At 32.7% G+C, this 24,330-nt stretch overlaps 2 protein-coding genes across 4 annotated transcripts in view; one reads left to right on the top strand and one right to left on the bottom strand.

The window, feature by feature from the left end:
- The window catches only part of LOC136986838 (probable phosphoserine aminotransferase), a 36,552-nt gene extending 13,736 nt beyond the window's left edge, over window positions 1-22,816 (bottom strand). The window contains exons 1-3 of the mRNA XM_067284462.1: window positions 22,665-22,816; window positions 5,588-5,648; window positions 3,194-3,263 (exon numbers count right to left, since the gene is read on the bottom strand). Of these exons, the coding sequence (XP_067140563.1) occupies window positions 3,194-3,263; window positions 5,588-5,648; window positions 22,665-22,721 (188 nt within the window). The 5' untranslated portion in view covers window positions 22,722-22,816. The remainder of the gene's footprint in view (window positions 1-3,193; window positions 3,264-5,587; window positions 5,649-22,664) is intronic.
- Window positions 22,817-22,963: 147 nt separating this feature from the next.
- LOC136986809 (pyruvate kinase PKM-like) overlaps window positions 22,964-24,330 on the top strand; it is a 34,450-nt gene continuing 33,083 nt past the window's right edge. The window contains exon 1 of one of the 3 annotated variants that reach the window (XM_067284439.1): window positions 22,964-23,102. The gene's annotated coding sequence lies outside the window, so the exon portion shown is untranslated. The remainder of the gene's footprint in view (window positions 23,103-24,330) is intronic. The other 2 variants (XM_067284428.1, XM_067284433.1) reach the window with 2 other exon arrangements.

Below are 24,330 nucleotides of genomic sequence, written 5' to 3'. Positions count from 1 at the left end.
CTAAGATCGCTGGAAAATCGAATATAACGCAAAATAATCGAATTTTTTGATTAATTACGCCGAAAGGCATATGCCGCATCACGAATTAACGGCAAGTCACGTGACATACGCCTAAAGGCATATAACCGCATGGAAAGGGTTAAGTAAGACTCAACATTTCATACAATCAAACTAAATATGATGAAAATATTAGAATTTAAAAGTTTGTTTAAATAACAATGTTGGTGAAAGTATTGTTGCACTTCCCAAGGGCATTCCAGGTGACACTTAGAACTTCTGCTCTGCAGACAACTTACGTAGCCCCACACACTCAATATATCTACACTATGTGTTCATTAAACTCTATTCTTGTTAGGCAGTTTATTTTCTCATGTTACCAAACTCAGCATAAACTACAACATTCTAACAATACATTTTGAAATGGTTTTGATATTGCATTTTGAAAAATACCAGTTAAAACATGATATAATTTAAAATAAGCCCCAAATAAATTTTTACAATATATATGTGTATCAATATAACACATAGTAAAGCACAAGATATATAAATTGATGTAGGTCTATATATCACTAATATATAATTTAGCAAAAATATGTATACATTCATTGAATATACAGTAAAGTCCCAGAAACTTGACTCTTGATAACTCAACATTCCATAAAACTTGCAGTGTCATGAAAAAAAGAAAATTCACCAGTGACGTGCAGTGACATTTGATGATAGGGAAGTTGTGCCAGCCCTGGATAGAATCATTGGAAGTATTATATGATATTTTGGTATGTAGCATCCATGAGCTAAACTGCACAAGGTTAGTGCTCTGTACAGCACATGCACAAATGCCTGTAGTCTGGCACTATACATGATTTAAATATTTTCACCATGGAAGCTGTCCCATATTTGACAATACAGTGCTTCCATTGGGAATATGCATATACAGATTTATATTTGAATATACAATAGCAATCTTATCATTGTTTTTCACGTGTGTTGAAATTTGTAATAAGATACATAATGCAGTTATAATAAAATATTAATTTTAATTCATTCAAAGTGTGTTAAAATATGAAAATAATTGCACAATATGTATATATATTTTAGAAAAACAAGGGAAGTGGTCCATGGATGGCATGCCACTGAAATACACAACTTATTTTATTCTAGTGTTCAATTATAGAGGTAAAAATTAGTTATCATTCTTCACTGGCAACACTCAATAATTGATATATATTGTAGTGCTTTGTGACTATGTATTCTTGTGTTTCGGTTTTTCCCTCCACCCGTTCATTTTTGTTTGTGGTACCCCTTTTTTCTAGTTCACTTTATGCTGGCAGCCAGATTGGCCAGTAGGGGTCACATGGGGAGGATATCCACTTGGCACAATATAAAAGGTCGCAATCCACGTGTGAGGGGCACCTTTTTTTTCTTCTTGTTCCTGCTTGCAATGTTCTGGCCACCTATGAACGATAGGAGATAGAGGCGGCAAGCGTTAGAGGACCAAGTACAGGATAAAGTCCGAAGAGACAGCAATCCAGTTACATCCAACCTAGGACACTTATATTCGAATATACAATAGCAATCTTATCATTGTTTGGATGTGTTGTAACTCAATGAGTTACAACACATCCAAGGAAAGGAAGATCAGTGGGCGATTCGTCCGAACTTATTAGTTTTCTTGTTCGTTGTTTGTACGTGGGAGAAAAATTATTTTGCATTTTTGTGTCACACAACCTCTGTTTTTCATTTTCTTTTTGTTGTCGCATGCCATGAGCCCCCTTAAAGGAGAGGAGGAAAGAAAGGGGAATGTGAAACGTGTGAAGCATTACATTGTTATTATTCGGAAAATTGAAAATTTGTCAAGTTTGTGATAGAACATGAACTATGTATATATATATTATTGCGATTGTGTCAACTGGAATTAATTAAAAGTCCAGTGTATCTATATCTGTCAAACCGACTTGTCCATTTTCTTTTGTCTAGCCCTGCAGAACTCGTTCCTTAGAGTGTTTTTACAATATATATCTAAAATCATCTAAGAAAGCATTTTAGAGTAAAATACTGATAAAGAGAGACTTCAAAATGTTAAATTACTAGATTTCTTATTTGACAATAAACAAACATTACATCAGAAAGATTTAAGAATTTCTTCTGTTTACAAATTACTGAAATTTTTATTTGGCAGATATCTACGTTCATTCTTTTACAGCGTCCTTTAACTCCTGAACAATGTATTTCATAATTCAACATGCAGATTAGCAATGAATTATTTGTGATTAAAAGACAATTTGAAAGGGTATAGATTATGTGATAGGGTAGATTATGCACTGATTTTACATTAATATGAGCTATTGTTTATTGTAATGATGTAACAATGCTCTCAATTTTAATAGTGTTTTGTTCCTGTACATCATACTTTCTTGGTAACAGCAGAGTCATGCCAGTTGTCTACCTCCATTCAGGAGAAAATTTTTGAATAATGTTACTTTTGATCCAAACTGGTAGTTCATATATAGTTAATTGGGGTTTGCTGCCCTTAAACTTTCCATATCTGGTCTAGACTTTCATCTATCTAACTTTGTTCTAGAGATTATGTAAGGACAGACAGACAGATGCCAATGGGAATTTATAGGTCTGCAATTTTGAAAATTGCAGCCCTATTACATACTTCTACCTGTAGAGCAACCATTACTCCAAGGTACAGCATAGGTTATGGCACAGGTTATGCAAAGGTTTAATTTTTAATCTAATAATAATCTGCAGGATATGTGCTTAGGATGGTCAAACTGCAGCTCTTCTAGATCCTCACTGCAGTTTCTATAATACTTAGTCATAATCATTAAATATGTGGAAATACATATTTTCATTATATAAAATAAAGTTTCAATAGAGAATGTGGTTCTTATATTTCTGATAGGCAATATATGGCTCTTGTGACAAGGTTTGGCCAGCCCTGGTATATGCTACCACAGGTTACATGCACAAAAACACAGTACGTAGCAAAACATGTGGATTTGAATAAAAGTATTTTGTTGGAATCAAAAATCAAAATAAATATTCAATAGTATTTTTGTCTTTAATATACACATTTGCTAGAACCAAAAAGTATATCTTTCTATTTAATCTTTGTTACATTTTTATTTTATGTACAGTACTTACTAAACCTTTTAAATTTGTAGAATATTATAGAAAAACTTACAACAGATCTCTAACATCTTGTTCAGCTTCTTGCACAATTTTAGCAAATGCTGCAGATCTGTGACTAAGTTCTGTAATAAAAATGATTCAAATAAAATTTAAATAATATTTATGTTCATAAAAGACATATTAATGCATTAAATTAATAATTACAAAGCAATAATACACTAAAATTTATTAGAAATAATTTACAAATAAAAAAAATTTAACACAGTTAATATTTAAAAAATAATATGGAAAAAATGAATAGAAAATTTCTAACCTGTACTTATTTACAGAATTACATATGTAATATCATTAATATTTACATTTTTAATAACAAGATATGGTATTTATTCAATTTTTAAAGAACTAAAAGTTCAATTTTAGTAATAACAGTTCTGTTTTCATAAATTCCTATTTTTGTTAAATTCATAAAATTGCAAAATAAAATGTTTTGCATTAAATAAATATCTTAGCCAATTCATTGCAAATGAAAGATCTGTAAGGCAAGAAAAATATCAACCTGCCATCTGGGAAATCCAGATTTAAGTCTTGGTAAGAAATATCAATAATTTTTCATGGACAGTCTGTTGTGGACATATCAGATCCCATCCCTCACTACCTAGCTGTTTCTATAGTGGGCCTGGCTGAATCCATGATGAGCATGGAAAAAAGAGCTATTTAGTGGCTACAGGACAAAGTTTAATAATAAAAGAGATTCTTTTTATAAGATCAAGCAGTTTTACAGGTACTTTATAAAAGAGTAAAAACATGTATGAATTGAAATGCTTCTGAAAGTGAAGCAATTTTTTGTGGTCATATTTTGTATTTATGTTAATTTAAGTTTACTTTTCTTCTTTGTTCCATTCTTCTATTCCTTCTAGAATTTTCTTTCCTAACTCTTTCCCCTTGGGTAGTGATGACAAATTCTTAGAACAAAAACAAAAGAAGGAGCTCGAGAGCTAAGGAGTGGAATAACAGACACTCTTGGCTTTGACATCAATAAGAAAGGATGTGAAAGGTTTGTGATCCAGGTCGTGTTTCAGTAGTGACTGGAGATGAAAAGAGACCCATACAAGGTACTAAGACAAGTTTGGCAAAGAGAGATCATCCTTTTTCCCAAGGAAAAAAAAATACTAGAGTTGGGATCCCCACTCAAGATTAATGCAAAGCCCAAATACCCACTTTCTTCTAATTCTATTTCTTATATTTTCTATATCTATCACCTCCCTTCTTCCATAGTATTAAGTTAGTTTTTAAGCCTTAGTCATAATTTGTCTTACTTCTATCATACATATTATTGGTACAGTACATAATTTTTATGTTGCGAACCTGGTACTAATTGTCGTTCCCCCGCTTTTGTTACTAACAAAAAACTGTATTATTATAATTTTGATTGGAATCCTTAAGAACTACATTCATCAAATGTGAAAATAAATATATTGTTTCTTTTTACATATACTTGTATGTTTCCTTTTTGTCAGGGTACATACTTTTGTGTGTACATCACATTTTAAAAATTAAAACATTTTCTGTGAATTTTGCAGATTGAGTTACTTTATTTTATTAGGATAGGACAAGCTAATCATACTAATTAATTAAATTCATCATAATAAATTTTTAATAAAGCAACACGATAAGTTAAATGAAGAATATAGTTACAATAGCCAATGTTTTCCTTAAGAAGTTAGATATCATCCAAAATTGCTTTTCCAGAATTCACATCTTTATAATTCTAGCACTTTTGAGTTCCTACAATCTATCTTTAGAGACATTAAAAAACACTTTTCTTTTAATATTTTAGATTTGACATCCATTAGGTTTTTGTGAATTACTGTGTATATTTCTAACCTGTTAGAGTTAACAGAGTCACTTTAACTAATGAAGCAAGCAATACATCTTTAATGGTGGTAAAGTTGAGGTCAGTAATGCTACATGTGTTAGACTGTAGAGACAAGGATTTCCCCCATCTGGCAATTTTACTTAAACTTTTGCACTATCTGCTGTTATCATAGTTTACCTCCCTTGCTTGTTTATCTATCTTTTCTATCCAAGACTAGCATTACTCTTACACCTGTTCATATCCAAAGTTGGTCCACTAATCAGATCTTTTTAGCAAGCTCATTATGGGTTCACAATACCAAGCTCCTAATGGGATGAGGGACAGTGCCCAATATATCCAAACAGACCACTTCCCAAAAAGTTCCTAAGGTTTTTCAACCTGCCCAGATCCGATCCTGGTCCCAGAGTGGTAGGCTGCTGTCTTAAAAACATCCAAATAAGAAAAAAAAAAACTTGGAAGACAAGTTAAAAATTAAAAGATTATTCCAATTTTAAAAAAAAGTTACATATATTTAAATCAATATTATAAAAAAATTTAAACAAAAGCAATAAAAGTTGTGTATGTCCTCACCCATAACACTCATTCCTTCTCCATTATAATTAAGCAGTTCCTGTTTTACTCTTTCTAGTACCTACAAATTAAAGTAAAAAGCATTCGTTAATAACAATGTTATCGAGAATAAGGCAATTTTGTTCTAGAAACATTACAAACAATTTAAAGTTTAAATTAGTTAATATTCAAGATCACATGATTAGCTTAAAAATATTTATGCAATGAAATCTAAATGAGGACTTCTATTTAAAAAGGTGTTTAGTCTAATAATATTGAATACATTCATGTTAAATAAGCAATCCTTTATTAAAAGTTTTTTAAATATTTCAGGAATGCAGAATCTTGAATCTCTAATATACATACAGGGTGGTTACTGGTGTAATTAAAGTTGCCCTACTCAGACCTGTCTAGAGCTCGTTCTCGTGGACGTATTTTGATGAAACTTGGTATATGTGTTATATGGACCATGGGGAAAAGGAAAATGCAAGGAAAAAGGAAAAGATTTAGTTTGAATTTTTACCACCAGGTGAACAAATAGCACATGAGGAACAAGAAATGGGTTGCACATTGAACAAATTTTGTGAATAAAAACCTTTTGCGGGTTTCCATTTTGTGTTTTTGTTCTCCATGCGCCTTTTGTTCACCTAGTGGTAAAAATTTGAACTAAATCTTTTTTTTTTGCATTTTCATTTTCCCCATGGTCCATATAATATATATACCAAGGTTCATCAAAATACGTCCACGAGAACGGGCTCTAGACAGGTCCGAGTAGGGCAACTTTAATTATAACCACCCTGTATATAAAGCTAGATGCAACCATACCACACAAGCATAGGGAGAAATAGTGATAGAGATGTACTAGCTTCCTGTGTATTTAAAGCTACATTAATCGCATTTTTCACCGGATGCTCGCCGTCTGGTGTTTAAAAACAAAACTATTCCATCTGGGTCGTTTGATTAATTCTTGTGTATTATCAGCAGTAAATATGAATAACAATAAAAGAAGCAAAGCTTTCTGTCGCGTTCCAAATTGCAATTTCGAAGATTTACGGGAGCCTAATATAAGTTTTCGTCTATTCTCACACGAAAAACAGATGATTATTCGGAAATCGATCGGTTATATTTATGAGCTTCTCCGAATTGGGAAAGAGTGAATTAGACTTAAGAATTGGCAGTTTCCCGATTGTCCAACTTTACACGAACAAGTTATGCTGTCAATTTTAAAAGTTATTTTCTTAAAGTTAAAATGCCAGTTATTTTGTATGGGACACAGCGTCGGATTTAAGCATTTCGAAGCCTTAAGCTGAATGTAAGCCCTTCACAATTTTAGAAGTCAATCATAAAAAGAAAAAAATTAAATCAGACTATCTCTCTGATTCAATACGGTTATTGGAAAAAAACGATGTGAGGTTTCACTAGTCTTCTGTTTTATAACTGAATTTAATTAAATTTTTATACCCATTCTTTTAAAAATCTTTTTTAAAATTGGTTTTATCGTTTTTTTTTAAAAAAAAACCTTACGTTAATTCTTAGAAAAAAATTAACGAAATACTACACAAAATAAAAAGTAAAGTATGTTTTGTTGGTTTGTAAAAAAAATGTTTATTACAAAATTCGACTTTAATTTTTTTTTTTTTTTTGTACAAATGTTTGAGGCTGCTTGAAAGTCGAAGCCTAAGCAACAATTTACATAGCTTTTTACTTGTAAATCTAACCCTGATAGGACAATGTCAAAGCTGATGTTTTTAACACAAAGGGCACAAATATGCATAGAACGATCTCGTTCACTTGCTTTGATAGACGTATCCCGCTAGCAATAATTGTTCTGCTACTATAAAATTTCTCGATAAACAGCTGCAAGCAGCATATATCATTATATCGGGCAGTAATATATGATTAATTTTACATTACTAGTTACAAGCGACCCAGATAAAGTAGCCATTTTGTAAAAATTCAGCGCCCTCTATAGTTCATGAAAAACGCGAATAAAAATGTGACTATAGACTTGAGGGTGATCCGAAGTCTATAGTCATATTTGTATAATGTAGCTTGAATCTCTCAGCTACACTCACAATAATTCAGACAAACATGATTTTACAAAGATTAAAAACTAATTTTTAAATTGAATACTATGGTATGATACAATTAGTAATCAATTTACTGACATGAGAAATGATTTAAACCAAAACAGATTATAGATTGTTGATATTTTAATGGTGGATGATTTGATATAATCAATTTCAGCAACTCCATTGTAGAACTAGCAAATCTATAATGGACGTGGAAAAGATTTTCTTAGCGCTACTATGTAGAGTTGCCACCTCATAACTTAGTCTCGCCCAGAGACGATGATTTAAGAAACCAAAAAAACCCGGGGACGTTTCCATAGAAGTCTCAGGAGGTGAAGGGTCTAAAGTAGGGTAAATACTAGCTGGCCGTATATTTCTAAATATTTTTCAAAAATTACACTTTTTATTGCAATCTCCGATCCCCTGACTTAATTAAACATATATATAATAAAATCTATTAATTAAAAAAATTAAAAAACTATTGGATGTCGTTTTTGACATCAGAAAGTAGCTTTAAATAACTTTACCAAAGTAAAATCCGTGCACTAGAACTTTAGAACGATGAATGAAATTTGATTAAAAAATTCCATAAAAAAACAATTAAGCATTAATCGTGCACCATTAAAGGTTGATTAAAATCACGATAAAATTTTTTTGCGTGGGTAAAAATTTTTGAAAAAATTTGGAGACTTAAAAAACATCCGAAAATCAAAAAATATATATACTGTATATATATACATTTTGAGCGTTTGTTATGTAATGCTATTTAACCTGCTCGAGACCGACTAGAGCGTGGGACGATAGGAGTAACTATATACTATAACTTACCATTAATCATCAACCAACACGAACACTGATTATCAAACTGTCACCTATGTAGGCTATATCAAGTCACTCTCAATAGACATCTCTTGACAGAACAGTCACAAGAGAGAGTTCAACTACATAGCACGCAGCAGCACTGCGCCTATACCAGTTATAGACGTTATGTCTTTAAGCCAACGACCACCACACTAGTAATTCGGTACACGGGAGAAGAAATATACGCGACGGTTTGCACATAATTTTGTACATATTCATTTCAACTTGCACAACCCGGAGAAATATTAATTAACCCCAGAGCCCGGAGATAACTCACTGAATCCCGGAGTCTCTGGGTCAAACCCGGATAGGTGGCAACTCTACTACTATGTAAAACCTACTTCCAATTATGGAGTAAATTGCCTCAAAACCTTCAATAATAGAGCAAATTACCACTAAAAATCTCCAACTATAGTAGAAAATACCTCTAGATTGCTATGAGTTTCAAAAACTGTGTAAACTTATTACAACTTAAACAATACAGCAGCAACTACAACTACTGTATCATTCAAAACAATAAACCTTTTATCTATATAATTTGAAATGTTAATAGAAAATGTCATTTTATGTCAGAGTCCTCAGTTTTGCATTCACATGCCCATACTCCTACAACCGCTGCCTTTTCTTAAGCCAATTTGATTGTTTTGAATAAACAACATTTTGGTAGGTTTTTCTTAATTTCAATCTATACTTAATAAGTTTGACAACAGATTCTTTTTCCTTGACTTATAACTAAAATTCCCTAAATTTTGGGCAGAAATTCATAAAGCTGGTAAGTGATTAAAACTAAACTACACTATTGTAAACAATGACAATTAAAACTCAGAAGGAAGTTTTATTTTCGGTCTTGAATTTTATTAATTTACAACGAATGTTTTTATAAACACAGAGAAATAAATGCCCTTAGAAACAAACCTCTAAATCTAGAGGTAAAACCTCAAAAATGGCAAATCTGCTTAATGCCCAAAGATGGGAGTTAAAACTGAAAAGAAAGTATACTGATTTATCTATTAAATAAAATTAGATAGAGTTTATTGTATACTAGCTGAAGAAAATTATTAAAAGTGTGGTGGGTTATTTTGACAAAGCAAAAGGAAGAAAATAACCATATTGCAATGCGATCTTAGCATAACTGGAACTGATTGTGCAAACCTACATTCATCCCTGTACTATTGTGGATGAAGATTAAACTCTTAGATATTGTATTAAAATATATGCATTGTGTACAAGCTACATTCCTGTACTTGGTTTATTTATTTACAATGGTAAGGGAAAGACCAGGCCCAGTGGCAATGCCGTGACATTTGATGATAGGGAAGCTGTGTTTCTGTAAAAAGCCGACTTCCAGGGGCAATCAATTAATTGCGCGTCAGTGATGGTCTAGGGCAAGGATGGCAAACCTTTTTGAGTCCGCGTGCCATATTGTAAGCATACTTAGTTTTAAAGATGTTAATGCATGCCAATGTCTTAGACTTCGAATAATGATATTTAAAGAAATTAAACAAACACGCTTATTCGAATAAATGTAAAAAATCTGATTGAAAAAAAGATGATCAGGTGATAAACAGAAAGGATGATTGAAAAAGACAGAAATCATATGATACATTACTTGCCAGATGATGCCACTTTGGGCACGCGTGCCATAGGTTTGCCATCCCTGGTCTAGGGTCCATTCGTATGTGCGTGGGGGCGGAAGAGACAAAGACGACAAGTATCCGACAAAACCGTTTATTTTAACATAAAATAAACACACACTATGTACAAAATAGTTTGCTTTTAGAACAACCAGTCGTTTTGACGTCCCGGGCGTCGATGTGGTTCTTTGATGGTCGATCGAAGGTGGTCCCGGGACAGTGGCGTTGACAAGTCTGTAAGGCACTGGGAGACTTAGACCGTGTCCCGGACGCCAATGGACGAAGTCCGAAGTGGCACGGGTTACACGTTGGCACGATAGATGAGAAATTGTTGTTTTTTTTTTTGTGCGTTGACACGGCGTTTTGATTATTCGGAACGTTTTTTTTTTTTTAACTCCTTCCGCCCTGTGGGCACTAAGAGGGCCTTTTTTAGAAGGCCCATTATGGGTTCGGCCAGGCCCACAATGGGGCGACCGGGTGGTGAGGGACGGGCCCGACATATCCGAACGGACCACCCCTCGAAAAATTCCTGGGGATTATTCGACCCGTTCGGATTCGATCCCGGGTCCCCCAGAGCGGTAGGCTGCCACCTTGATCGCTCGGCCATCCGGCCGTCTATTCGGAACGTTAACCGAGTGACCGAGTGCGAGGTGTCCTCAATTGTCAGGGATTATATCAATCTCCGTTCTTTCTGTCGTCCATTTTGATTGGTCATTCTCCCTCAATTACGCTTCCCGAGTGGTTGGTCCCTGGTAACTAAACGTAACGAGACTCTTACCTGGAGCGGAAGAAAAGTCAAAATCGAAGATGAATTCGATCTTCCACCGATCATAGAACGACTTCCTTCCGCGATTTATAGTTTCTGCCTGGCAGTTTGATATAAACAATGGGTGTGTGAGGCTCTGGATAGGTCCGAACCTCACTGAAATTCGCGTTAAAATCATTTATTTTTAGAAAAAAATTATTTTTTTAGAGGAAAAAAAAATAGAAGTTAGAAATAGTTTTTCTTAAAGAAAACGACGCGAACTTTTAAACAATAGAACAATGGGGAAACGTAGATCGTCTATCTCCGAGTGGGAATCGAATTAAACTTCGATTTTGACTTCTCCCGCGCCCCCGAAAGGTTTCGAATTGTCACCAGGTGACGAGAAGAGACCAATCGGAAAGCGGAATCGGAGGAAAACAGATAAAACCTGAGAATTCAAGGACGCGAGGGCTTCTTCTCCCGAAAGTTCCAAGTGACGGATCTATTGTTGTGTGTGTGTCTGGTGCCCATCTTCGTCTCCGTCTCCCGACCTCGGATCGACATCTTTCCATCAACGGAAGTCGACCGCATCGTCCTGGAGTCGCGGAGTCGTCGAGGGAACTGGCCATTCGCGACCTAGGGACACTCCTTCAAAATGAGACTATATTCGAAAGGAGAGGAAGACCCAGAGGCTGCTGCCGACCTAGAACTTCCAAGATCGCGGAAATCTTGTAAGCTTCTTTCGTGTCAAATAAACGGTTTCTTGTAACCGTAGAGTCTGTCTCAGTGCCGATTGCCCACATACGACCCTTCGCGACCGCTCGACCCTCTTGACATAGTCGGCACCCTGTCGGCAAACTCACAGGTGTCCGACTACAAACGACTTTTTCCTATGTTTTTTAAACTAATAAATTTTTCTCTAACCGTTTTTTCGCGTTTTTCGTGACGGTTCAGACTTGTCCGAAACCTCATTTCCATAAAAGTTTTAAACAAATACTGGAAATGACAAAAATAAACGATTTATGTATTTTAGAACTAAAATACAAATACATACACAATACAAATCAAATTGATATGATACAAACAATGATAGAAAAACTTGTTTTTTTTTAATTTTTTTATAAACTAACTCTATTCGGCGATTTTTTCCGCAAAGTCATTAATTACTTTTATCATAAAAGTCGCTGGTCGTTGATTCCATCAACGTTTTTAAAAGCTCTTTTTCTATCGAAAGCAACGCTAGCGACGATCACCTTTCCTCCGACCGAGTGTTCTTGGCAATGTATGAATTAGCTTCGTGGTCGAAAAACTGCGCTCAACAGACCCACCGGTAGATGGTACCGTAAAAATAAATGATATTAAATCATATAATTCTTTTAGTACGTCTTTGTTCGGATCGTCATTAATTATAATACTTTTTATGTGTAAGAGTTACTTGTCAATAGAGTCCGGACACGAATATAAATATTGCGATTCACGCTTCCATTGGGAATACAGCGCTTCCATTCCGCCACTGATATTCAAATATACAATAGCAATCTTATCGTTTTTTTTCCACATGTGGTATAGAAATTTGTAATAAGATAATTAATATTTTATTATAACCGCATTATATAATTTTAATTAATTCAAAGTACGTTAAAATATGAAAATAATCGCCCAATATGAATTTATATTTTAGAAAATACAAGGGAAGCGGCGCTTTCACCGCTTCCAATTTCGGCACGCCACTGAGCCTCTGGGCCCCTCTTTGGTAACGCTACAGCACCGAAACACTTCAACACACGAAAAATGTTTTTATATTACATATTATTATTATATTAGATTGTGTGTTGTAAGTTATTAAGAAAAACTTTGTCGTAATTTTCACGTGAAATCAATTAAAATATAATTTGGCAACTTGTTCTACGCGAAGAGTTCTACTTAAATTTGAATTTGTTCCATAAAAGGAAAAATAGAACATTGTGATTTTTATCTATTACTGACTTTCATGATTTAATAACAGAAAAGACAAATTATTTTAAGTTGTCATGACAAAATGTCGTATTTTATGATGATTTATTTTATCTTATTCTTCTGTTTAACCGGCATTAATGATAAAATGGAAGCGTCCGATTCTCGAAGGTATCCCATTCCATTTCTTAAGAACTACGAAATTCTATATCTTTCCAGATCTAAGAACGAAAGCAACATTAAAACGGGAAGACAGATGATGACATTCAGAAGAGAGCGTAGTTTATATAAGAAGAAAGTAAATTTAGAATTTTTTGCCTTTCGTCGCCATTTTCGTATTGTCGCAGAACCAGCAACAGAGGATGTGATAGCTGCGGATACATTAGTACAATTTTACGATGCAAACAGCAGTAAAATATCAAAACTAAATGATCTTGGAGTTGAAGTGTACAATGGTGTACTAATAGATGTTCCTCGATCATTTGTAATTGGATATTTTAACAATGGAATCTTTCAGAGTATCATTCAATCGCAAGAAATATTATATAATATTGAACCAGCATCAAATTATATTAATGATCAAGTAAATTTCGATGCTGTTATCTATAGAGATTCGGATATTATTGCTGATGAAAGTAATTACTTAAAATGTAATAATTTGGAAAGAATTAAGAGGCATATAATCGACAGTAAATTTTCATCTCGTAATTGGAGAAACAGAAACGAGAGGAATGATTTTAGTTTTACTAAAAAAGTTTGTACGATAGAAATGGTTATTGATCCTACATTATATAACGCTGGTGGCAATTCCAGCAATTATTTGTTACACGAAATGAGCGCTTATGTACAGTTCGCAGATAAGATTTTTCGTAATACAGACTTCAACAGAAATTCTTTGCCGGATAATATTGGCCTTCAGTTGAAAAAGATTACAGTTTTTAAGGACTGGAAGAACGAAAATTACCCTTTCAAAGCTACAGCCATGCAAAAATTTGCAAGAGCTTCGTCTTTGTTACGAGAAACCGGCAATTATCAGAATGAGTTTTGTTTAGTGCACTTTTTTGTTCATCGTTTTTTCAAACATATCAGAGGAGGGATGGCACGAATAGGGTCGATAAGTGGAAATGGCATTTGTATGAATTCCAAAGTAGATAACATCTCTAGGAATACTGGAATTACTTCGACTAAAATCGGTGCTAGAATGAGACCACGTTTAGAAATCGCATTGTCATTCGCTCATGGTATCGGACATGGTTTCGGTGCATTTCACGATTACAATACAAATTCGAATATTTCTAAGAATACAGAGACATTCCTTATGCACAATATTATTAATCCAAATTCAAAAACTAAAATATTTTTATCTAATTATAGTATAGAGTCTATATCGTCGTTGATTCATAGAAGAGGTCAGTATTATCAAATTTTTAACATTTATATTTAAGAGACTGTTCCTATTTAAGTACTTATTTTATTTAGGTGCTTGGTGTTTGAGTAAGCTAGAAATACCAAAATGTGGAAATGGTATCACTGAATCAGGAGAAGAATGTGATTGTGGCCCAAAAGAGAACTGCGATAATGTGGATCCTAATTGTGCCCCTGAAGGAAGCATGAATGATACACCTTGCTTCATAAGAAGAAGCCAAAATAAAAGTTGTAGCGCCAGAGAATCGCCTTGTTGTACTCTGGATGGGCAAATAATATCAAGGAATGAGTATAAAATATGCACTTCTCATTTGGAGCAATGCTTAGATGTAGTTTATTGTGATGGGTGGTCGCCCGAATGCGAAAGAAGAACTTTAATATCGAATGGCGAATATTGTGCTGGCTATTCACGAACTTGTCTTAATGGAATTTGTAATGCAAGCGTTTGTTATCATCGTTTTCACTTGGAAGTAAGCTGCTTTTCAATCCAATTACGCATTTATTTTTTCACACATTGAATATTTAAAAATTATAATAGTAATATTTTGAAATATGAACAATAATGTATCAATTTTTCTTTTGTCTCAATAATGATTATATATTATCTGACATTTTTAATATTTAGGAATGCGAATGTAGAGCCAATCCATGCGATATCTGCTGCTTGAAGGATAAGAAATGTCAGTCTCTTACACAGTTACGAGTAGGAGTTGCTGAAAACATTCTCTTTAGGAAACATCTTGGAGAGTTTTGTCTGGATGGGAGCGGATATTGTAATCAGTAAGTAAATGTTTAATTAAATATACAATAAAATAAAAATAGAAGTAAATCGAATCATAAAACTAAGCTTAAGTTTAGTTTTAAGCCTTTTCGGGAATACGTAGAATTTCGGGCCCTTTTCACTTGCAGAGTTGCACAAATCGATAAATCCGCTAATGTAACCTACTACACATAGGGTGTTCATAAAAGAATGGTGAGGTTTCACAGAAGTTTAATTCCTTCTGTTTTCGATGAAATGTAATTCACATATTCATTCACGATTTATCTCTCAGCTGTCCAAACTTCATCTCGTATAGGCGGAGGCGACCCTAGGATATACGAAGCCCTAGGCAAAATTTATTTGAGGCCTATTAAAAGAGTGATGGATGTAGAGGATAGACTTACTTTGTCAACAATAATATGAACATTTTTAATATAGAAACAGATAGTAAAACACAGAATAAAGTAATAAAAATAAGATCGAAAATGAAGAAAGTCTTCTGACACATTGTTGTTAATCCCCAGGAATTTTTCGGGGGGTGATCCGTTCGGATATGTCGGGCCCCGTCCCTCACCACCCGGCCGTCCCATTGTGGGCCTGGCCGAACCCATAATGGGCCTACTAAAAGAGGCCCTCTTAGTGCCCACAGGGCGGAAAAGTTAAAATAAAAAATAAAAAAAAAAAGACACATTGTTGTTCTGAGTAGTTCATGATTAATTTTAACTTTGAAAGTTATCGTTCTGCAGATGTAACAGATAGCAGTACAATATTTTTAATTTTATAATTTAAATATTAAAATATACTACCAAATTTGCAAGGCCTCTGAAGGCACGAGGCTCTTGGTATCGCCTTTTTAGCCTTTATGTAATTGTCGCCTCTGCGTATAGGGTGACCAGTTTTTCTCTAGACCCAATCTTGGCGGCACTGGATTGGACGTACTGCGGACACAATCACCTTCTTCAAAGTGGCCAGCCCGCTCCCTGTACCTAACTGTACGTGATTCGTCCTACTGGAATTCGTGAAAAATACAATTCACATACTCCAATGCTCCAATCCCTCCGAGATTTCCGAAAAAGAAGTAACCGTGCTATGGAGGCCGGGCAGGCTCGATGAGATCTGGAAGAAATTTGACTACTGCTTGGATGTATGCCGGGTGATGAAAGGCGTGCACACAGACAGACTTTGAATAACGCACATCATATTGGGCAGTTGCAAGTCCGAATGAGACATGCCATGACTATGATGAAGAATACAGAAAATACACGTCTGTGCAACCTTACCATTCTTTTATGAATATTCCTGTTTATGTGATACTTCGATAAATAAGGGAGGTATTATTTTTTTTAATAAAAATTAAATTTGTTTCCAATCAAAATATTAATTAATAAAAACAACGACTAAATTATCCCATTGTTCTTTTTCAGCGATTCGGAATGTATACTTTTCAAGCCAAAATATCATCCATTTGATGTCATAGAAAATTCTCTCTCTCTAATTTTGTTCGTTATTCTTCTCTTGTTAGTTTTAATTTGTTTAATTATGTTAGGAGTAATTAGCGTTAGACGTTATTTGAAGACTCGTTTAGTGAAGAATTTTCAAAATTTGCTGAAAACGTTTGAAAATGATTTTCGTGAAGACTTAAATTTATTAGATGAACGCAATAGAAAGAAATTTTTACGTCTAGCTGTATTATTCCCGACATTATCTCTTCAAAATATCTCAAATATGCTGAAGAAATTTGACGATGAGTATATTATAGCTATGGAAATAATATTAAACGGGATACCAATCAGAAATAACTTTTCTAAAAATCTGGAAATTCCAAGTAGAAAGCCTTACAAAGTTTTAAAAACATTAAAAGCTGATTCTGATTTAATCCCACCACCAAAAATTACACTAACTGAAACTCTTGATAAAGAGATTCCTGCGAAGTCTGACGATTCCGAAATTGTAATTGATGCTGATGAAATCAAACATGAATCAAGGTACGATAAATTTAAAAATATTTTAAAAGAGAAAACAAGCCAAGTAAAGAACATTATGAAAACTAAATCTACAGTTCCAAAATCACACGAACCATCTATTTTTACAAGATTATTTGCTTCAAGAAAGATTGTCCCCGGAAAAATAGAATCCGAAGAGTCTTTACTATCATTGTCGCAGCTTAAAGTAACAGAAGAAACAAAATTTCCAGATGAAATTATATGTGAAGATTTAGAAACCCAATACGAACCTATGCCTGGAATATCTACGACAAGTCTGAAAAAAGATATAACTGAAAAAATCGACAAAAATGGTAGAAAGGTTAAAGAACAGTATGAAGACGCATTTGAAAAAGTAATTGACGAAAAACCGAGTCCACAAATTGAAGATTTAACTGAATCGTCCTTAAAATCGCATAAAATCCCGATTACAACAACTGAAGAACTGAAAATTAAGGTCCCAAAAATCTCATTTCGGCAATCAGAGCCACATATGAAAGTATCTAAATTTAGTACCATTCCTGCTTTCTCTGCTGATGAATTTATGAAAAAAGTTCGATTAAGTTCATCAAAATCTGAACCAATTTTACAAGAAAGTGATCTCGGTCCAGAGACGTTCTTGTTGAAAAAAGTTCCAACTCAAGAAATCGTTACGAAGAAAATAGAGTTGTCTCCTATCCAATTTCCATCCGAATATCCGTTGACTACTATTAAACCTTATTTAGTGGAAAAATCTGTGTCTTTGCCAACTGTACCCACAGTTAAAAGAGAAGAACACAAAACATTTCTTCAGAAATTTATACCTGAAAATATATTTTCGGTATTAAAAAGAACTTTTTCTGCAAAACGCGAACCACAAGAGTCTGTATCTGAAGAAGAAGATGATAACGAAAAGTCTCTATCATCAATTGTAGAATATGAAGAATCTATATGTAAAGAAGAATTACCATCAAAATTATCCAAAGATATTCCAGAAATTCTTGAGAAAGCAGTTTCAGACGCATATGAAGAAGAGCAACCACAGATATATATAGATGAAGTTTCTGAAATTTTATCACCTGATGTTAAAGTTACACCTCAAAGATCTAAAGAAAAAGCGTTTGCAGTTACAGATGAAATAAAAACTGAAGAAATTAAATCTATGACTGAGTCATTAGAACATGATGAATTTGGCACAAAAATGACACGCGAGGAGTTTGAACAGGAATTATCGAGTGCAGATAAAACGATCAACGAAGAATCTAAAACGATATCATTTATACCTAAAGAAATTTTACAAGCGGGCGAGGAAAGCCAGAAACCCGTAATTTTTAAAATTAAACCTACTGGAAAAAGTATAATTAAAAGATTGTTTTCTAGCGATACGTTTGAACCATCAACGTCTGCTGAAGTAACAGATGAAGCAATTTCCCCCGATAAAACTAGAATTACACCGACAACATCTGCTGAGCAAGAACAGTTAATATCACTTTCAGAAATCCCTACAACAAGTAAAGATTATTTACAAAAAATGCCCGTTGAAAAAATTTCGAAACGAAAATGTGAAGACAGGGAAAAGAGAAAATTTCCTTTTTTTCGAAAGCGAAAAGTTTTATTGAAAAACAGTGAGCCTTCTTCATCTGAGGATGCCACAAAAGTTAAAAGAAAGGGCATTATCGATTACATTCCAAAATTTTTACATTATTACGGAGCTCCCAAAAGAAAGGGAAAAGTCTTTCCGGATGAGAGTAAATCATCTACTGAAACATACAATGAAGTCATATCTGAAATAGATAAAGAATCTGATTTAACACCAATCATTCTTGTATCACCGATGATAAAATCTGAACTTGAAGTTACTGAAATAGATGAACTCCAAAAGCCTGAAGATAAAATTACAAAACCTGATAAATATTTCTCTGATATAAGCAGCCTTGAGCCTGATAAAGAAAGACGATTAAAAGTTACTAAATTTAAGAAAGGAATTCCATCTGATACAGTAACATTTCCTGAAAAAATTAGTGAGCCGGCCAAAAAAGTTAAATTCGAAGATAAGAAGTATTCTCCTGAGGATGTTCGAGAAATTAAATCTCGATACAGAAGATCTAGACGTGATAAAGATTCATCAGAATCATTGCACAAACGAACTATTCGAAGAAGAAGAAGTGTATTTGAAAAACCATCAGAAGGTAAACGAAAACAATATAAGAAGAGACGAACAGATATACAATTTTGGGATACATCAGATGAAACTGAACAGGAAGAGGAAATTTCTGAAAAACAGAAAGATGTACTTCCGCCCATAACTAAATCTAAAGTAAAACTTTATAAATTTAGAGGATGGCCCATACCTTCATCGTCAAGCGGATCAGACGAACAGTTTGAATCATCCTTGTTCGGACCTAAAAGTTTCATTCGGACAGTTACTGAACCTTTCAGTAATGGAGTACCTGTAATATCCGATGATTCCCTAGAAACTGTTAAAATAATTTCTGATAAAATAAGCAAACCTGTGATAAGTGAACCTAAAACACCCTTAAATGTCATCGTTGATGTTCCAGTTTCAACACAAACGTCCGAACCTTCAACTTCTAAAGGGATTAGTGGAGATAGGTCTGTAGATTCACGTGTAACACTCAAAAAGAAGAAAATACCAAAATACAGACCCCAAATTAGACAGGAACAATATTCGAGAAGACTTTCACCAAGACCCTTATCTCCAAGAAGTACGTCACCCAGAGGAAGAAGAGAAAAATTAAAGGTAAAACCAAAGAGAAAGGTGAAACGTCGTTATGCAAAGACGAAACAAAGAAAAAACTGATCGAAACTGTAATATGAGGAAATTTCTAAAACACTTTTATATTAGTAAATAGATGCCTAATGAATAAAAACATTCACAAACCTGATGATTATTCTAGATATCAATTTTGTGATACATTTAAGTAATAATTTATATAGAAATCAAACATAATTCACATTCAAATAAGTGTTATTGTATAATTGTATAAACAAACAATTGTCTAGCATCATTTTTATATTTATATTGTTATTATAAATAAAATTTCAAATTTTATTCGCATTTTTATTTATTTCTTTTTACAGCATTTTAATTCGTTCAAAGTAATTGAAGACCTCATGGCAGTAATGAGAAACCTGAGGGCCGCGGGGTGCGCGCCGCTTGCAGCCCTCAAGATCCTAATTTGCTGCCACTACGTAAGAAAAAAAGAAAATTGCTTGCGGCCCGCACTCAGAAAGGTTGCTCATCACTGCTTACTCAGGGCTCACAAAGGGCTAACTCACATTTTATAAAAACAGAAAATATGAACGCTAAAGTTAAAGTAGTAGCAATGGGCAATTGAGGCAATAAGAGATCTCGAATTGAAGTCTCTTATCAAAAACTTTGAAAAAACTTTTGCATTTATCTGAAAAATTTATTTAATCTTATATGGTAGTGGTATATAAATCGTGACGTAGTCAATCGATTAAACGTATGAATTTTAATCTTATCAGAACACTGATTGCAGCTTTCACTCCTATTACTTTTTAAATGTTAGAAAACTTTAAATTCTGTACGAATCACCATTCCACTAGAATATAATTTAACTTGATCGGATAGTTCAAAGAGAGATGTAATCGGTTTAGTATGATAATTTAGTATCATCTTAATAATTCAGTATTATGTCTCTCGGGTTTCGGGATGACGAAGGTAGTGCAGATGTTTTAGGGGATGGCCCATCATTAAAATTCATTGTCATCGCACTTAGAAGGCTGAAACTTTAAGGATATACATCTAATTTTATCTAAAATGTTTTTCATATTTAAATAAATCAAAATTACTTCTGAAAAAGACATCCATCTCAAAGAAATTAAAGCTTACTGCGATGCAGCCAAACTTACTCCAAATCTCTAATTTGGAGAAAAATCTTAAACAATAAAATTAGTCTACAGTAATTAGGTCTATACACAAGTTTAAATTTGAAAATTACATGATTTGGTGATAATGCCCTTTGCAATGCCAAATCGTACGCTTTATTAATTTCATGAATACTGAAAGGTTTCTCTATTTACGAAGTTATTTGCAGGAAAGAGTCGTTTACAGGTATTCATTGGCGCTTTAAGAGGTAGCGCTATTAATTGAAAGAATGTAGGCCTGTTAATACAATTTCTAGTGTAAGTTAACGAAAGAACAGATATCAAATACGGTGTTTTTTAATTAAAAATTATTTAATTAATTAAAAAATTCAATGTATGGGATTATAACTATTGATTTAAAAACGAAAACAAAACGAATTAAATATTTAATTTAAAAAGCGACTATACTGAATAGCAAATTCAATCTTTATGTATCATATACTTTATTTGCACTCTTAGACAAATCCATCATTCTTACATTGGTTATGGTTGGTGTTTCTTAACTGGTTTGCTCGCATTCAAGCGAACAAAGCAGTAACATATTCCGATTCATAGGAAATGAACTATGTTTTTGGTTTCTTTTAGTAATGGCTTGCCACCTAGAAGCAGCCAATCTGTAAAACAATTAATTACTTTTATGTTTTTCAGTGTGACTGATATGGGATTTAGCGTGGCGAAGTGGTAAAGGCACCAGTCTGCCGCTCCTCCAGAGCGGCAGACTGGTGCCATTGAGAAATTTTCGTGAATGGATGGAGCCAATTCATACATTACAGGCCAGCCTACTCTTTCATGGACACGAAAAAAATCCCCTAGTGTCCATAAGACGGAATTATAAGAAGTACAATTAAAAAATTTGTAATTAAAATTTGTAAATGCGCTTCAAAATTTAAATGGCAAATAAAAATTTATGTTTTATACTAGAAAATACGTGTACAAAACTATGCTTTGATTTGAAGTCAATTAAAAGCGCATTGATAACATCGATAACAACAGTATCAGTTGTAAATTATAAAATGATAAAACTTGTTGCAAGGTCGTCGTCTCAGACATGTTACCAAATGACTTTTTTTTTTATAACCTAAATTCTTTTATACAAGAGAAAAAATTATTTATTTTCAAAATTATTAATTATAGTTACATTTTATAAATAATAATAATTATTATTATAGTCACATTCTTAATAAAATAAATATTTCAATAATTTTTAACCGATTCAATTTTTAAATAATTTGATTAAAATTGCTCAAATTTCATCACTCGTAGAGGGCGCGACCGTAAAAGCAGCAGCTCTTACGTAAGTAACGATGAAAGAATATTTTTTTTTGTTTTCAAAAAATTTTAAAATTTATTTTGAAATATTAAATTTAAAATATTTGATTTTTTTATATACAGATTGATTTATAATAATAAAATGATAACAATTCTGTTCCAGCGTTACTTCGTAATTTAAATTATACAATGAAATTCAAATTACGTCATAATTCCGTAGTGTTATCAAGTGTTACAATATGTAAGCATTATAATCATTTATAATAATAATTTAACCCTTTAAGGCATGAAATTTACGTTGATAATGTTCTCAAATTACAGACTGACAAAAAAAAACAACTAGAAAACACAATGGAAAATAGCAAACTAATTGTAATTTGATGTTTATTAATTTTTTTAAAGTAATTAATGCATTGTTAATGGACACGCTTTAATCAAATGCATTTCAAATTATAAATTATTTTTATATATTTTAATTAATTAATGATCAAAATTATCCCTCTTACCTCTGTGGGAACTTTGGACGGTCCTGCAGAGAAATTAATAACTCTTCCTCCCGACATCTTTATTGTAGAAACTGTGTTTAATCAGGCGTTAAAAATTAAAAGGAAAACTATTTGATATCCGTACGTAAAATACATTGATAGCATTGACGTCACGAAATATTATCAATATGAGCGCCTCTAGTATTTATATTAATATATAAAATTTAAACAATATTGACGTCAATAATTATGAATTATTTAATTTTATACAAATTAAATATTTCTTTAATTAAATTAATATTTTAAGGAGACAATTTTGTTGATATTTTGATCGTAGCGCCTCTCTATAGTTCTAAGTAAAGGTCATGTTGTGAAGGGCGTTTTAAACCGGCAAAGCAGAAGAGAAGGCAGCGGCAATAAAAGTTCTCCTGTTAAATTTTGCTATTTTATGATAAAAAGGTGAATCATATAAGTTCCTATTGCATTATATTTAGTGTTTATGAGCATTTCTAATATATTAATCGAGTGTAATTTAAAATATTAATCCGAAAACGCAGTGATTTGAATGTCTCTCAGTAGAAGTTACTTTTAGGTCAATGCTTGTATACTTATATATGTGTAATTTATCTAAAGGTAACTTCTACTAATTTTATATTTTGAACTTGATTTTTTTACTTAAAAATTAAATTTAATACTCTCTAAATTATTGTTAAAATATAATTGAATTAGTAAGAAGCTAAATGAGTTATAAACATGCGAAAATTATCAAATAACTATATATTTTTTTTATGAGAAAATGTTGAAGAAAACCTGCTATTTTTTTTATCTTCTAATCTTTTTGTAATGAATAGAATCTTTTTCAGTATTTCCTGTTCTATACAGTAACATCTGCTTTGAAAGTCAACTTTCGGCTTTTTTTCCTTTTTAATTTCAGTTGTAATGGCATAGCCAGACAGGGCATTGAAGTTCAAGCAGTCTGGCAGCCAAGTTTAGAATATTTGTATGACAGTGAAACCTTCAGTTCTTCCAATTTTGTCTTTGATTATACTATTATGCAATTTATTATCTAATTTATATATGTGAGAATGTAAATTTTAGCTGAAATGTACAAATTTTAAAAATAAATCCAAGCTAAGATTTACATTTAAAGGTAGTTTTGATATACTGGTTACTGGATTTTATTGAATATATTATACTCTCACTAAAAATATATATTGATGATCTATACTAATCAATAACTTTTGAATTATGCTACTAGCTAATCTCTAAAATAACAAGCTATAAATCTGTCGATAAATTAATTAAAATTATATATAATTTACCAAACTATATCTTAATAATTTTTAGAAATTCTTGCATGTATTTAATTAATTTGATAGAAAAATTAAGTGGTTTACTTATTTGTAATTTGAGCTATAGTTGTGTATCAATCTATAATTACCTTTAAACAATACAGTATATATTACTAATGTGTTTTATGAATGTATTTAGTATGTGACTAGCTATGATTTAAATTCCTATTCAATGGATTAAAAATTGGTAGATGAAAGTAATTAGAATTTTCTTAATACTCTTTTAAACTGCAAAGAGTAGACATTTTTTTTAATTTAAAATCTAGTAATGTGATTGCAATAGGTTATATCTGCTAGTAATTAAATTTAGACACTAGTAAAATTAATCTATTGAT

This window comes from Centruroides vittatus, unplaced genomic scaffold (assembly GCF_030686945.1).
Source record: "Centruroides vittatus isolate TY-2023 unplaced genomic scaffold, ASM3068694v2 contig_1215, whole genome shotgun sequence".
Taxonomy (NCBI): domain Eukaryota; kingdom Metazoa; phylum Arthropoda; class Arachnida; order Scorpiones; family Buthidae; genus Centruroides; species Centruroides vittatus.
This window is presented reverse-complemented; position numbering and strand designations above follow the sequence as displayed.